At 55.5% G+C, this 12,698-nt stretch overlaps 1 protein-coding gene across 1 annotated transcript in view; it reads left to right on the top strand.

Annotated features, from left to right (window-relative positions):
- Positions 1-12,009, top strand: part of ZCCHC24 (zinc finger CCHC-type containing 24) — a 62,106-nt gene extending 50,097 nt beyond the window's left edge. Inside the window, exon 4 of the mRNA XM_024740235.1 lies at positions 7,936-12,009. Within this exon, the coding sequence (XP_024596003.1) occupies positions 7,936-8,049 (114 nt within the window). The 3' untranslated portion in view covers positions 8,050-12,009. The remainder of the gene's footprint in view (positions 1-7,935) is intronic.
- The last annotated feature ends 689 nt before the right edge of the window (positions 12,010-12,698 follow it).

Below are 12,698 nucleotides of genomic sequence, written 5' to 3'. Positions count from 1 at the left end.
CGGGAGCAGGTGAGGCAGAAGGACCGGGGGAGGGGGAGCTTTTCCCTTACTGAGCCTCAGACGATGGGAATGGGACCAGATCTATCCAAGTTAGCCCTTTCTTTCCTTGTCTCATAGGAAGTGGGGGGGGAGAGGGCTTGTTTCTCCAGGAAGGGAAGGAAGATAAAGGGGCAACTGTACGAAGACCCTGAGACCACAGACCCCAGTGAATTTTGAAAGTAACGAACTGCAACCGTGACACAAAGAGGGATACGCAGGCGGCGGGATGCTGTAGAAAAGTGCATTTTGTTGGTTCTTCGCCCAGTTGGCGCATGTTTACAAGGTGGATACCGGGTGCCAGATACTGTGCAACGGGGCTGGTGGCCAAGGGCCGGCCTGCCCTGCTGGGAGGGGGTTGAGGCAGCTCGTCCCAGGCAGCACTCACTCACTGCAGGCTGCAGAGAGGAGGCGGCATTTACTCTGGGGCCTGAAGCAGGGGAGGAAGCTAGACCTGTCACCAGAGGGAGGATGGTCATCCTGGGAAGAGGGTACAGCAAATGCTAACGCCCTGAGACTGTTGGACTGGAGATGCTCAAGGCTGAAAGCTCAGTGAAGGAACAGGAGAGTGGAGTGGGAGATACGGGAGAGCTAAATGGAGCAGTCACCAGAGGAATTCGGGGGGCCCTACAAGGAAGCCCCCAGCAACAGGGCTTTCGGCTTCATTTTGAGCTGATTGCCTTGGTTGTGTGTAGAGACTGGCCTAGAGGGGCTGGGAGACTGGGGAGACCAGCAGGAAAGCCATGGCCATAGTCCCGGGCGAACCGAAGGAGGTCTGAACTCAGGTGGTGGCTCTGGATTTGGGTCCAACACAGAGCATCACGGGATCGGATGTGAAAGGTGACGAGGGGCCAGGAATCCAGGAATGAGAACAGTCACACTCTGGCTTGAGCTCCTGAGTGGATGGAGGTGGTCGTTACCAAGGTGGGCAGCCTGGGCTGGGGGCAGTTGGGATGGGACATAGGTGTTCTAGATAAAGGCAAGAGATCTCTAATACATGCTACATTTGAGATGTTCCTGAAAATCCAGGTCAAGACGTCAAGAGGGCAGTTGGGTTTGTTATTCTGAAGCTCGTATGAGAAGTCAAGGTGGTTCACCATTGGCCTAAAGGTATTTAGGGAATGATGAGATTTCCTGCAGAATGTGGGTAAAGTAGCGAAGGGATTCCCCAGACCATGTGTTGTGGAATCCCAGCATTCGGAGGTCAGATGGAGGAGAAGCATCCAGCGAGGAGGGGGACCAAGGAGCGTGGAGTCCTGGGGGTGGGAGGGTGGCAGTACAGGTGGTGGCTGGTGCTGAGATGTCAGGTGTAATGACCATGGAGAAGGGCCCTTGAGGTTTGGTAATAAGGAGGTGGTCCCGAAACTTTGGAGGGCATCACTTTTACCTGGAGGACTTTTTGAGCTGCCACCAAGCTCTGAGAACCACTGAAGCCGATGCCCTTTAGGTCGGACATGAGGCGGAGGGGAGATGTTAATTCACAGCAGATCTGTTGGCCAGGGCAGTGTCCATGGTGGTGGAGGTTCCCTGGGCCAGGCCGCAGAGGAAATACCTTCACTGTCCACTTTTGCAAAGGGCATTGATTGTGGAGGGAAGCAGAGAAATGGGACAGTAGCTAGAGTAGGGATGGTGGCGTTGAGATGGGTGTTCTGAAGATGGGAGAGCCTGGAGCACATTATAGGCAAATGAGAATGACCCAGAAGAAAGCAAAAGGCTGATGATAAGGGAACAAGAGGGAGATGCCTTATCATCAGCCCAGGAGGGAGGGAGGTGGGGGATGATTGGGGAGGGTCGTGGGTTTGATGGGGCAGAGAAGGGGGACCTCACTTCCAGGGCTTCTGTTTTCTCAGTGAAATGGGACATGAGGTTTTCAGCTAAAAGTCAGAGTGAGGAGGGGTGTGGTGGGCTTGGGGAAGGACAAGGAAGGAAGCGAACCTACTGGAGAAACATAGCCAGACTGGCAAGCAGCATGCCAGCCCAGGGGGAGCTTCGAGATCATAACTGTCACCCAAGCCGTCAGCCCGGTTCTGTGACTTGGCCAGTAGTGTTCACTGCACAGGTGTGGGCCAGAGATGGTGTTACAGGGGTTCGGGGACAGAGGTGTGCCAGATGAGTGTTTCAGAGGGAAGAGTTCAAAGAGTCAGGTGTGATGGTGGAAGAGTGTGGTCCTGGGCTGTGAGCTGGACGGCTGGGAAGGGAAGCCAGAGGGGCCCTGATGGAGAGGCGGGGCCCGGACTGGGGGGAGTGCGGGACCCGAGAGCCGGACAGAGAGCAGGTTTCTGAAGGCCAAGTCCAGGCTCTGGCTGAGGGGATGGTGGGAGACACGGTCACTGCTGGTTGAAGGATGGCAGGGGCGGGGGCGTGGTGGGGGGGCGGGCAGAGGAGGCCACAGGGAAAGGGAGGCAGGAGGATGGGGGAGGATCCGCCGAGGCAGTGACGTCAGGCTGAGCTCCGAGGGGCAGTGGAGGGTCAGCAGACGAAGGGGGCTGGGGTGGGAGTGGCAGAGAAGGGAGGGTGCGCTTCTGGTGAGGGAACAGCACGTGCAGAGTGGAGAGGACAGGGCCCAGCCGAGCACTGGAGGAGCTGAGGGGTGAAGCAAAGTGCGGAAGGAGGGGCCGGGCTGCCTTGGGCTGGCTCAGAGGCCATGGCATGGAATTTGGTCTTTATCCTACTAGGAGCATCTGGGAGTTGTCCAAGAGGACTCTTGTGGTTGAAACATTTTGTGATTTTATGACCCTCGTGCAGGCCTCTGTTTGCAGACTCTTCATCCTCCTGCCCCCAAGGGTTTCCATGGTTCCCATCACCCACACTGTCGCACACAGGAACATAGATGGGAAGCTGGCCATGCAGCCCAGTGGACAAGGGGCTCCTTAGTGCAGGGGGCCTGGCCCACAACCTAATGGCACCAAGGGAGACACCAAGGCTCTGGAGCGCCAAGACAGGCTTGATGACCCAGTGGCTGGGCACAGGGCACGTGATATGCACATAGTGTTGTAGGAGCATGTCGCGGCTGGGGCTGAAGGCGGGCAGTGTAAAGGAGCCACGGCACCTGGATCCTGAAGTCTTCCTGGCAATTCCTGAGCTGGTCTGGAACCCCAGTTCGAAAGCACCTCCCCAAATGTCTGACTGTCAGCACGCTCGCCCTCGTTGAACTCTGCTCCCCCAGGGCCCTTGTGCGTGGCCTGTGCTGTCAGAGGGGTTCCTACTTTCTCTCATTGGACACACTTTGTTGACGGCTACTCGCCAGGTCTGTGCAGGCTCTGAAGGAAGACGAAGGTCAGGGGGCTGCCTGGCTTTCCAGGAGCTTCCTCTGCAACCCAAGGGACAGGATTCCATCAGACAGGGTTAGCAAGTGGCGTTCAGAGAACTCCTCTTCTGAGTCGCAGGTGTGGTCACCCTCCGGGTGCCATTTGCTGAGCCCCTGCACACCCTTCATGTGTGCTCTGCCCTCAGACCGGGTGTCCTGTTCACTGGGAGGGAACGTGCAGTCCTGAGAAGCCACGTGGCCTTTCCAGGGCCCCCAGGTGGAAGTGGTGCCTTGGCGTTCAACTTGCACCTGTGTCTGCCTCCGTTGGTGTCCCAGCTCGCGCTCTCTGAACGGGGTGGGCTGGAGCAAAGCGCTGGGCTGGGCTCCGAGCACAGGAGAGAGGAGGGGTGCTGTAGGTGCGTCTCAGTCACTGGAGACTGGCAGGAATTGGGGAAGTTGTGACAGCAGTGTGCGGTGGCCAGGCACTCCTCTGCGTATACCTTTATACCTTTATCCTCTCAGCCACCCCATGAGGTCAGCTCTATTGTCTCCCCATTTTACAGAGGAGGAAACTAAGGCAAAGGGCATAAGTGACTTACCCAAGGTCAGTAGAGAAGCTGGAACTCATGAAGAGGGATCAAGTTTGGGGCTGGAGGAAAACATGGAACCTGGAGGGGACAGATGAGTGGCCTGGGGGAAGCGGGGGCGGGGGGAACAGCAAGGGCAGGTCAGGGTGGCTGGCTGGGGAGGGGAGCTGGGAATGGGCCAGTTCCTGCAGTGGCTCAGACGTATGGTGCTTGGGGCTGTGCTAGGGTCTGGGAGGCTCAGTCCTTATGACTCTCACACCTCTGTGACCTAATCAGAGGGGCAGGGCCCAGGCCACGCACCCAAGTCCACCGGGACCCAACTCTCCAGTGTGGCTCCAGCCTCCTTGGCCACACCCCTGTATTGCCCTAGCACCCCTTCCATGATGCCGGGCCCGTACCCCATCCCCCAGGCTGGCAGTGGCCTCTCCTGCTTAGTCTCCATCCTGCGAAGCTCAGTCCAAGCACAGCCTCCCTGACCATCACCTCCCCGTCTCCACACTCAGGATCAGAGTCTCCCAGGCCCAGTGAGGAAGAATCTTCCAAGTGCGTGTGGCTCTGCTTTTCCTTCTCCTCGTCATTCAGCCCTTGTTTGTTGAGCACCTACTGTGTGCAGCGGGGAGACTGAGGCCCAGAGAGGAGATGGGACTTGAGCAAGGTCACTCAGCCAGACAGGGGGGCCTGGGACCGGGTCTCCCCTTGCCTCACCCCCCAACCTCCTGTCACAGGGCTCTTCTCCCTCAGGGAAGTGGCAAGCTGGGCTGAGGGCAGAGGGGGTGGTGGCCCTGCCGAGCTCCCCAGCAGTCAGGAGCCTTTGAAGAGCTGAGAGGAGGGGCTCAGAGCCTCTGTCCCCCCATACTCTCCCTGCCCCCCACGGTGGAGAGGGGTTGCTTTATTTCTACTGCGCCCTGAGCTCTGACCTGTGTGGTATCCATCTCCTGAGAACCCTCCACTTCCCCTCCCCTCCCTCCTCTACCACATCTGTTTCCCGTCAGTCTCCAGCTGCGGCTCCCCCCTGCCAGCCCTGCCCCCCATGAGAAGAAAACACTAATGGGCTTTGCCTCACTGTGGGGGGTGGGGATGGCCCTGGGGTGATCAATCCCAGCTGCTGACTGTTTTTCCCTCGCAGAGGGGAGTCGCCTTGACAGCTTCCCCAGCTCCTCCACCCAGTGCCTGGGCAGGGCTGAGCCAGGACCCGTGGAGGGAAGGGGCGCCGACAGGGTCATGGCCAAGGAGCTGGGATGGCCAGGATGTTGCAAGTGCATTTCCACAGGGACTCAGCTGCTTCCCCTGTTCCCAGCCTGCTCCCTCTACATAATAATAATAGCAATAATGCATGATATTAATACTGATCAACACTGCTCTTTATGTACCAGGCACTGTTCTAAAAACTTGGCATATATTAACTTATTTACTCTTCACAACAACCCTATCAAGTAGGTACCCTTATTAGCCCATTGTGCAGAGGAGAAAAATTGAGGCACCGAGAGGTTAAGTGACTTGCGAGAGGTCACACAGCAATTATAGTCTTACAGAGCTTTTTATGGTTAGAAACTACCTTAAGACAGTCATCTCATTTACTTCTCTCCCTATCACACGTACAGCAAATGTTATTAAACGCCCCCAACCCAAGTTACAGAAGGGCAAGTTAAGGTTCTAAAGGCGAAAGTTCTCTCCCAACAGTCCTTGGCAGGTAGGTAAAGCTGCAGGCCTCTGGCAGGGCCTTTAATGTCTTGGAGCCTCGGTTTCCTCATCTGTAATATATGAGGATGATAATATGCCCCTCACAGGACGTTAGGTTGTATGATTTATGTGGCCGTGCTTTGCAAAGTGTAAACCACAGGGAGCAAGGGTGGTGTCAGGCCTGCTTGCTCTGGTCTCTCTGGCCCCGCTTGGAAGATGGGTTCAGGGAGGGGCTCGGACCAGCAATGAAGAGTCCAGGAGGGGAGCTGGACATCAGGCTGGGTTTAGTCTGGGGGAGGAAAGACTTCAGAGCTGCTCACATCGGACCTATGGGGGCCAGCAGAGAGTCTGCATGGCCCCTGTGTGGCTGGGATCACTGGGATGGGCGTACAGGGACCCAGACTTCAGCCCAAGATCGTGAAGTGCAGGCAATGGGCTAAGCCGGTGAGCTCAGCCGCCAGGGAGCTCTCCAGCGCTGGGGTGTGTAGGCCATGCCCTGGGATACTGTAGGTGTGTATCAAGATGTCTGGAGGGCAGGGGATGTGACCTTCCCAGGTCTTTCAGCTTGGAATTGTGGCTTCAACTTTCAGTGGCCCTCTACCAGCTGGTATTCCCCTCCTATTAGTAATAATAATAAACAACATTAATAACTTTTATGTGCTACGCACTTTCTATTTGTGATCTCCCTTGAGTTGTAACAACAGTCTCGTGAGAAAAGTGTTACTGACATCTCCTTTTACAGATGAAGAAGTGGAGGATCAGAGAGGTCAGGTGGCTTGCCCATGGTCACACAGCTCACAGGTAGTTTGAGTCCAGGTTTGACATGAAGCCAAACTCTTTCTCCTTTCCCCTGGCTAGGAAAGCCAGTCATTGAAAGCTTACTGAGATGAAGCCAAGGCTCCTGCCCTATTTCCATGTCTTCCCAGTGTGGCTTTAGGCCTGGAAGCACAGGGATGGGCTTTACGACCCTGGATCAGAACCCTGCCCACCCACAGTCCATACACTCGCTTTCTAGAGCCCTCTGACTCGTCCATTCTCTGCTCTGAGTGTCAGCTTCAGGCCAGGCACTGCATAATCAGGCAGAAAAGTTGGTGAGCTACTTTTGAGCTGTTTGCAGCCTGTCCAGGGGGTAGCGCTCACGCTCAGCTCCCCTCCAGGACCGTTCTGGGTCCTGGTCACTGGCACCAAGGCTCCCTTGGCCCACACCAGACTGCAGTTCCTGCCCCCTGTCCTCGGCAAGTGGCTCCCAGCTGGCCCTGATCAGCTTCCTTTGAGTTCCCCCGAGTCCATGCAGAGGACCCTGCTACAGGTAGGGGTTCTGGGCTGGGGCTGCGGCTGCCAGCCAAGAAACCGTCTGCCTCGGGAGGTGTGCCTAATAACCTCCGTACATTTTCCAGAGAAACAAGCTCGCTTTTGAGAGCCAGGATGCGAGGTACAGAGGGAGCAGGGAAGCCCCCTGTGTAACAGAAACGTGCTTGTATGTGCCAAACGCCACTCAGTTTACAAGCATCTAGACATCTGACTCCGCCCTGTAAACGAGCTGCAACAATGGCCCACTTTACAGATGTGGAAACCGAGGCTCTCTGAGGCCACACTCTGAGTGAGTAGCCTCAGAGGTCTGGCAAGTCACCTCCCTTCTCTGGACCTCAGTTTCCCTGTTCAGAAACACCTAGCCACTCCACTAACGAGGCAGGCACTGTGCCAGGCCCTGGGATGTGGGATGAATCAGAACACTGGCTGCTGACGTCACAGAGCTAAGGGCTCGCTTACCCAAAGCCTGAAACACTGTGACCCCGTCCAGGTTAAACTCCCCTTGAGTCTTGAGGCCGCAGGAGCAGGTGTGGTGGTGACAAGTGGCCTGGGAGCAAGCAGTGGATGCTGGGAATCAGGAGATGCGGCTTGGGTCTCCCTTGCGCTGGGCCTCAGTTTCTTCATCTGGATAATGTCTGTGCCCCGCTGTGCTGCCTCTGTCTCGGGCATTCGTGAGCTTCAGGTGGTGGCTGCTCAGAGAGTACTGGCGGGGGTGGAGTTGGGGGGCAAAGTGGCATGTAGACCTGGGGCTCTGTGTGCAAGACCTCCTCCCAAAGCACTGACCCCAGCCCGAGGCCTCAGCCTATGCCTCCCAGGATGCAGGACTCAGGACACTCGGGTTGCCTGCAGCAAGCGAGAAGCAGGAAGGGTCCTGGGCGCTTCGGGAAACAACCTCTGATTACAGACGCCTGCGCTCTCTCTGGGCCCTCCCTGTCTGTCTCCCTCCTCCTGTCTGTCTCGAGCACTCTCTTGCCTCTCTCCGCATCTGTCTCACTCTCACTGCTCCTCTGGTATTTCTTTCTTTCCGCTCCCTCCTCCCCACCCTTGGGCCCGCTTCCTCCTTCCTCTCTGCAGAGACCCCTGGAGAAGCCCGATGGCCTGGACGTGTCCGACCAGAGCAAGGAGCACCCCCAGCACCTGTGCGAGAAGTGCAAGGTGCTGGGCTACTATTGCCGGCGCGTGCAATGACCCGGCCGCCTGCTGGGCCCCGCCGCCCTCCTGTCAGCCAGAGAAGACGCCACCCCCCTGCGTGTCCCCTGTGTGCGCGGGGGCGTCCTCGCAGGCTTACAGGTCTAGGGGGTGGGCCCTTGGCTCATGTATGTTGACAAACAGTGTTACTGACGTAGCTGCGCCCCCAGAAGGCCGGGTCTCTGCGACTCTCTACGGGGGGCCCTGGGTCTGTGTGGAGGGAATAGGGCAAGCAGAGGTCAGCGCACAAGACCACACAGAGCCCTTGGTGTCCCCGCAGGCTCTCCTCTGAGACTCCCTTTGGGGTGAGCAGCCTTGTATTGGCCACGAGTGCACTAAATTTACTGTGAATCCCAGAGCCTGCAGGGGACTGTCTCCCCAAGACCGGCCAGGCCGCCTTTTCCCACCCAGAGCCTTCCAGTTTGCCCTGTGTGAAAAGCCACTCTTAGAAAGCCCTAATTTTCTGTCTAAGTCAGCACTCATGGCAAGCTGACACCTGTTCTCGCAGCTGCTGGGGAGCGGGCATCTCTGCCCCCTGCCACTTTGAGCCCCAAACCTGACCGCCTCTGCCGTCACTGGCATTGCACCTGGGCGCCGCACCCTGCCCCCCACCATAGACCCAGAGGTCAGGCACGGGGAGGCACTGAATGTTGGACAGTGTTCCAAGGTGTGACCTAGGGCACATCAGGCAATGCCTCCCCCCTCTCCCAGCACCTACTACCCCCACTTGCTAGGATTTTGTCAGCCCCATTCCCTTCCCCTCTCCCTCCCCTCCCACCCACGATAGGGGGCCACCCCCTGATGGAGGCTACAGGACCCAGCAGGGAAGCCACTCTGGCAGGAAGGACACAGGCCAGGCAGATCAAAGACCCCGGTTTTAATGCTGGCCTCACCACTGACACACTGTGGAGCCTGGGAAGGATTCTCATCTCTCTGCTTCGCTACTAGTTAAGCAAGAGAGTGACAGCAGAGAGCCGAGAGGCCCGTTTCTGTTCTGATGTTCTGGGATTCAGCCTGGCTGTGTGCCATCTCCTGGAGCAGAAAGCTTTATTTGGACAGTATCCCCAGGTCCCGTGCCCCCAGTATCACCCGTCAGTTGGTCACTTAAGAAGTCATGCGGAGGGATCCCGTCCTCCCCTGTCGCCCCTGCAGGCCCAGCCCTGCCTGCTGTCCCCTACCCTGCAAACGTGAAGGAGAGGGTTCCCCCCACCCCAAGACAAGCTACAGAACCTCTCGTTTGCAGAGTGGGGATAATGGTTCCTACCTCCCGAGGTGGGGGGAGGCCTCTTGGCGTTCACACTGGTCAGGGCGACATTGTCCTGGCTAGTGGGGGGATCGCCTTCCTCTTTGCTCCCTCCCCAGTGAGAAGTCCTATTTTTATTGTCATTATCACCCTTCCTTTCTCCCAGGGGAACCGGCTGTCAGAGCTGGGTCACTTGATTTTGCCCCAACATTATGCAAACCACGAAATGGGCCTGAAATTCAGTGTTTACCATGGCTCAAGGACACCCAACCCGTGTCCAGTTGCCTTTTGTTTTCAAATGAAAATGTTTTGTACAACTGAGGAGTTACAGCAAAGTGTTAATCAGGGGTCCAGGGAGTGAGTCGAAGAGATGGAGTGAGTGCATTTGCAGCCAGAGGGCTGCAGTGTAGATTTGGGCAGGGGGGTGGGGGGGGCCATGCCCTCTGAGCATTTAAGAAGGGTGTATTTGCTCCAGCCTGAGCCCTGTAGCGGCCTCCCTCCGGCCTGCCCCTGACTGTGAACACGCTCACCGCCCACTGAGGAATCCCTCCCAGCTGCTCCCTGCCTGCTCCAGGGTGTCAAGGTGAGCCAGAGTCACCCTGTTCCAGGGCTCTCTGTCCCCAAGGAGAAGCTGTTACTGTCAGTCATCCTAGTGCCCTGCTCACGAGAACATTCGCGGTGGTGGGCAGTGTGCTGGTCTCTGCTGCAAGGACCAGGTCTCAATCCTTCCAGGGACCTGGCTCCACAGGGGGACCTTGGCCTCAGGTACCTGGGCTGCAGTCATGGGGGAAGCCCACACCTTAGAAAGAACCCAGGCTCCAGACCCCTGGAGGCCAGGGCCTTCCACAGGCCAAGAGGAGAAGGGATATCACCCCAAAGTGACCTTTGCAGTGGGTTTGTCCAGCTGGCAGCCCCCGCCATCTGTGCAGAGCTGGCCACCGCAGGGGCTAGGCCCTCCCTATGAGGCAGCCCTTCCACACCGCCCCCTCCTGCACTGTTTGGCTGAATTTGGGAGCTCTGTGTGCTCAGCGAAAGCCGCTGCTGTCCAGGCTGGTGCTGTGAGAATCAAGTGCTCAGAGGGCCTGGGCACCCAGGAGACAAGAAATTGTGTGGTTTTAGTACGTTCAAAGGGACAATCGCTTGCAGTTAGTAGATCTAGCGATCCAGTTGGGAGAGAACGGTGTTTACCCCATAAGAAGTATTCAATAGTTCTACTTGTGAATTTGTATTTATTTTGAGTTATACTTGACACAGAATTCCTTTTTTTTTTCTTAAAGAAAAAATACTATGTGTGTATTTTGAAACGAAAATTCATGGATGTTAAAATTTCTGCATGGTTTCCAATTTTTCTCACAACACTGAATTTGTTACCTTCTCCCGAAAAATCTTCACAGTGATTTTTGTCTGTATATATTTGAGGGCTTTTTTTAAAAAAAGAAAAAGAAAAGAAAAATATGATTGCCTGATTTTTGAGATTAAAGTAAACAAAAAGAGAGGCATTTTCAAAACTTCAGAGCTTTCAGGAGGGCAATAGAATATCAAATGAAGATTTCTGGAAGTATTTTTTGCAAACCTTCTGGTTGAGCTGCAAGAAAATATTTATGGTGAGAACTATTCTCTTTTTCCTGTTGGTTTTTTTTGGGGGGGGTTGATTTTTTACTATGCTTTGGTCTGTAAAAAGTCTGCAACTGAATTACATTAAGAAGGAAATATTGTCTACATAGATTATTATATGAAGTTGGTACATAATTCTGATGAGGAAAAAAAACTTGGCAATTCTTTAAGCCATATTATTGTTATTCTCTGTTGTTATCCCTGGATAAAAATATCAGTATTAAGTAGCCAGCATATTATTCAAGTGCTTAGACTTATTATTAATATGTTCTTGTCCTGTATTTATACATATGTGTATTTGGGAAAGTACTGCCTTTTTTTAAGGGAAGCTATTATTAGATACTTAGTGAAAAAGGGAATGGTGAGCCCTTCGAGCCTCTTCAGCTGAGGATAACACAGCATTATAATCCATTCTCTTGCACCTTCTTATTATTATCTTGTTATTATGGTTACTAAAGTTGTGGGGGGCAGGAGTGTGCCTGGGGAGGAGAGGGCGTGTGACTTACTAGCCCCACCATGGTCGGCCAGCTCCAAAGATGGTCTCCTTGGCCTGGTCCAGGGCTCCCGGTCAGCAGGGCCCAAGGATGGAAGAGGAAGCAGGAGGCGGACTTCTCCAGCCGCCCCCTTTGGAGCTTTGCCATCTGACCCATGCCTTGGTGCCCTACGCTCTTTGAACTTGGATTTGTCACCCAGAGCCCTTACACCTGCCCTCCAACATCTAATGGACTTGAATCTACTCTAAACGAATATTTAATCCAGCATCACTACATCGTAGCCCAGTGTGACAACTAACCCTGGAGTTTGGGAGGCGTCCGGCCTTCGGGGGAGTTCATCGCTCTCTGTTGCCAACCTCACCGTTCGACCTCCTCCACTCCTGTGTGGTGACCCTGTCCGTGTCTGTATCTGTTAATACGTGTGTGTCCAGCTAAAAAGACAAACAGAACCCGTGGGTCAGCTCGGAGGGTGCGTGGAGAAGCCTCCCGACCTCTCCCGAGGGCCGCCCTTGGGATGGCATTCCGTTGTGTGCCTTATTCCTGGAGAATCTGTATACGGCCTACCTATAGAAATATAGCCTTTTCATGCTGTATTAAAAGAACTTTTAAAAGCAAGAGAGGCTCCTGGGTGTCCTTGTTTACACGGAGCATCGGTAGGGAGCTGAACGTTTTCACAGATTCGGGGGTGGTGAGCTGGGTAGGGGCGGCTTGGGGCTGCCCTTCCGCTCTCCCGTGGCTGGAATGTCTTGTCCTGGCCCTGCCTCCACCCAGCCCCCCTGGCCCCAAACGGACACTCTCTCCAGGGCGAGGGCCCTCCCCAAGCGGGGCCCCAGACTAGGCAAGATTGTCGGCACATTAGGTCACAGTTAGCTCTGCGATGAGACTGTTGGTGACCATATATAGGAGTGAATCTTCCTCGGAGACAGCAGCCCTAGGCCTCGCAGCTGCAGCTCCCACTTGGCCCTCTCGCCAAGACAGGGATTTGGGCCTCAGACGCTGGGCATCCCACAGTGAGCAAGCTCAAGTGTCCAGGGCCTCCTGGGAAGTCCCCAGGAGAAGGAACAGAGGGCCCTTCTTCTGAGCAAGGACCTGTCTCAAGGTGGGGCTCTTGACCGGGGCCACAGACGTGAAGTCACGGCTCGCAGGGCCTGGAGCCACGGCGAAGCAGGCCTGAAGGAGCCACCTGCATACGGAGCCCTGCGGCCCAGGATCGGCGCACTTGTGGTTCTCAACCTGGCTACTCACCAGAATCGCCTACGGGAGCCTTGGTCCATCCCAGAGACGCTTGAGAAACCGGC

Source organism: Neophocaena asiaeorientalis, unplaced genomic scaffold (genome assembly GCF_003031525.2).
Source record: "Neophocaena asiaeorientalis asiaeorientalis breed wild unplaced genomic scaffold, Neophocaena_asiaeorientalis_V1.1 scaffold517, whole genome shotgun sequence".
In the NCBI taxonomy this organism is placed as follows: domain Eukaryota; kingdom Metazoa; phylum Chordata; class Mammalia; order Artiodactyla; family Phocoenidae; genus Neophocaena; species Neophocaena asiaeorientalis.
This window is presented reverse-complemented; position numbering and strand designations above follow the sequence as displayed.